This window comes from Homalodisca vitripennis, chromosome 4, assembly GCF_021130785.1.
Source record: "Homalodisca vitripennis isolate AUS2020 chromosome 4, UT_GWSS_2.1, whole genome shotgun sequence".
Classification (NCBI taxonomy): Eukaryota; Metazoa; Arthropoda; class Insecta; order Hemiptera; family Cicadellidae; genus Homalodisca; species Homalodisca vitripennis.
The window spans coordinates 171,238,746-171,242,500 of record NC_060210.1 but is presented as its reverse complement, the minus strand read 5'-3'; the positions used below and the strand labels follow the sequence as shown (position 1 = coordinate 171,242,500).

General features: G+C 29.5%; 1 protein-coding gene across 3 annotated transcripts in view; it reads right to left on the bottom strand.

Annotated features, from left to right (window-relative positions):
• LOC124360615 overlaps window positions 1-3,534 on the bottom strand; it is a 25,496-nt gene extending 21,962 nt beyond the window's left edge. Inside the window, exon 1 of one of the 3 annotated variants that reach the window (XR_006922255.1) lies at window positions 3,298-3,527. Coding sequence is in view for 2 of the 3 variants with exons in the window: in XM_046814376.1 (XP_046670332.1) it covers window positions 3,298-3,401 (104 nt within the window). In the remaining variant the exon portion in view is untranslated. Of the gene's footprint in view, window positions 1-3,297 lie in introns of all 3 variants that reach the window. The other 2 variants (XM_046814376.1, XM_046814375.1) reach the window with 2 other exon arrangements.
• Between the last annotated feature and the right edge of the window lie 221 nt (window positions 3,535-3,755).

Sequence of the window (3,755 nt, the reverse complement as noted above, 5' to 3'; positions counted from 1 at the left end):
TGTCTGTTTAATACATCAGACTTTGAATAATGTTTATTTTCTCCAGCAATAGATGCTTATGTTTTTCAGTTTAGAAATTTTAAAGAACTGTGACAAGCATTACATAATATTTTATATACTGTATTACTTTAAATAGTTAACAATTATAAAAATGTATAGCATAAAAATGAATATACAACTCAAAGTATAGAACGAATGTCTCAGTGGAGAATCGAATTGTGGCCGGAATCTGGCTCAGAATCGGTTGCATTAAACACCTGTCAGCGACAGACGTCACACATGCGCGAATAATCTCTGCTAGCAACTAGTAGTTGTTGCCAACATAGCTGACATTCCTTGCCAAAATACTGTACACTCACTAGACAAGTCGGTGTTGGTAGATCTTCAGCTCATTGACTGTGTGTAAATAAAGTAATCAACTCAACATAGTTTTTAACAATTGAAATCAAATCGAAAGCTTTATGAGTTGTTGATTAGTCTACTTGTGGTTTAGTTCAAGAATTTTTGTTATATTTTCACTTTTTCCAGAATAAAATATTCAGAGAAATCAACATTGTGAAATACCAATCTCTAAGCCGTGATTCATCGTACCAAAGGTCACAAAACATAAATACAATGTCGTAAAAAAAGTTTATCTTGTCCCTACACAAAACGGCTACAGATTTTAAATTGGAGTTTTTTCTAAATTTATTTGTAATTCAAGTAATTATGTACGAGTACACTCCTCATCACTGTAACTATAAGATCAATGAAAACAAATTAAATACCACAGGATGATTTTTTAAATATGCTGTTTCTTTATTACATTGAAAAATTTTTATTCTTTTCCAAAATGAAGTGGGTATCGAGAAAACTCTTCTGAATTTGTTTGAAGTAATATCCTCATCTTACAGTTTATCGAAATAAACTATTTACAGAAAAACAGTTATTTTGTTTCTATGAACTAAATAGGAGGTGTTTACCTATTTGATATTTCGATTTTTGGATTTAATATACAAAGTACCCATTTTGATAAGAGGGCTATGTATAGAAATTTTATAATAATAAGTAGAGAGATAAAAATATACTATTCAAAATTTAATAGGAGTGGTTTGGATGCACATTATTCAAAATGAGATAAAATTCTAAGCTTTAACATATCCACTAACTAATACAAGAAAATATATGTGCTATAGTAAATACCAATATAGATATAATGCGTTATTTTCTGCAACATAAAATGAAAAAAATAAAATATGAACTCTAATAGCACCTAATATATTCATATATTTCATTTTATGCTTTGAGTTGGTTATTCTTTATCAGCTGAAATATTCGTCTCTTATTTAAATTTAAATATAATGTATATTCTTTTTTAAGCTAGAATGATTAACTGTCTAGTAATACAGAAATATATGATATAATGCTTGTCATAATTTTATGTAGTTATAGATGTAAATATAAACTTCCATGGCTGCACAATGCAATCACAAGGTTTATTGCGAATTTGATGTATTTAATTGGTATATCAAATATTATGTATTATTATATTTAATATTATATAAAATTCTATTTACTAAAACATATTTATTTGTTACGAATTAATGACAGATATTGAGAAAATTATTAGAAAAGAAAGATTTTCTATAAATGTTATTAGAGTTCATATGTCATTTCCTTTAATTTTGTTTCACAAAATGAATGTTGGAATTTAAAAATTCTACGTTTTCATACATTATATCTATCATGTCAGAAAAAGGAATTGTAGCCTAGATACTAAAAAATATAATTAAATATTCAAGAATTCTAGTTAGTATAGTAAAAAAGTCATTAAATTTTTATTATTCAAACATTAAAGAGGTTTTTCTTTATTTCCACCCATCTTTCCAATTATGTTTCGTTCTGTCCAGACCCATACTCAAACCGGTTCTTAGGAACACCTTTAGCAAGACTCGAGCCATAAGGATGCCCAGGCCGGGCCCCGCCACACGTCTGTTTGAAGGGACCGTATCGACGGTGGCAGGACATGATCGGACCAAATCATCAACCGGACATGATTCATCAACCAAATATCTTTTCTGGGATTCCTAAGCTGAGTACTGCCCTGGTTCTGTCAAAACATTATCTTTTGTTAAAATATCACATTGTTCTTCTTTCTTCTAATAATTGTTTTATACTTTTAACAACTGAATATGTTTTAGTGCTATATCAAGTGCTCAGAGATCAAATTATTTAAATAAATCATTACATATTTGGTAATAAAAACAACTAAATATTTTACAACAAAACTGAAATGTTTAAGAAACTGGTCACATTTTGTGTTTAGTAACACCTAAACACAACACAACAGAAAAGGACAGAAAAATGTATTTCTGCTTTTGCCCAAAAAATTGTAAAGACAAGGGAACTTCCTCTACGTGTGTAGGGAAAGTTTTTATTCATCACAGTACAAGAAGAAAGTGTCAATTTCATAACACCTTCTGTTACTTTTACACCAACAAAAATGTAGTACTTTTTGTATTGGGAACTCATCCATACTGTTAGCTCATATGTCCACATAGTAGTGATCTGGATGACATTGGGAACAGGAATATGGGTAACTAAGTAATAATACAAAGTTTTGTATAAAAATAATTATTTTTTCTCAGATAGACGCCCAAGGTCTGTACAAAAATCCATTGTGTTAGTTAAACCCATAATATATTTGTTGTTAAAAATATTTACTTAGCAAAATAAACACACGTCTATCACAGATCACTAGATGCAGGTCTTAGAGTAATTAAACTCAAATTTATACTTTTGTGTTTAACCCTTTGAGTGTCAGGTGAGACAGTGTTGAATCTCCTGACCCAATTTTAAGAGTTATAAGATACGAGTTATATGCTAATCAAAGGGTTAAGTTTGCCTGATTGTCTGTAGTTATTAATGAAAATTGAAATAATAAATTTACAGCAATATCAAAAAAATTTTATTTTAAAGCAATGTCAGTTTTCTTTAGTTGAAAAATTAACATTTTAAGACTTTGGTGTTTGTATCACTAAGGACTCATGTAGCAAAAGAACAATCTCAGAGGTTAAAGAACAAAATGTAACTTTAATAATGTTAATACCACAAAATATGAGAAGTCATTTAGTTAAAATAATTATTGAACCACACAAGGTAATGGTTGTAATGTGGATTGGAGATTTTGACAAATTGTAAATTTGGTTTTATTCTGTCTGTGACTGAAATATCACAATTCTTGTAATTTCAAGAAAACACATATTTCGCTTAATTTTGGGATAGCATGGATTTCAGACTACAGTATAAAAGGTTTACCTCGTGTTAAGATTTGGAGAGACATCCACCTCAGATTTGAAATTGGGGCTAACATGTTTCTTGTTAGAAACTGAAGGTGTTAAAGATACCTTACTTAATAACATTGTCTTAATGTTTAATGTTTTAACTACAAAATACCCCCAACAAAATTTAAAACTGAAATCATATTAATAGAGGTTATTATTAAAATAAATAGGTGTCTAAAACACACAGCTGATTAAAGCTTCATTTACAAGTTCAACTTAAATCACACCCAATCATGAGAGGAATAATAGCCACAGTGATTTAAACAAGCCAGCATAGCCTGAGAGCTCAGGCGAATAAAAAAAGAGAATAAAAAATCACACCCATGATGGGAAGGTATATGTTAATTCTATTACAGTTACAACCCACTGTCACATAATAACAGCCCTAACTGATATGTCTTCAAGGCTACTTATGTGACCTAATGATTGGAC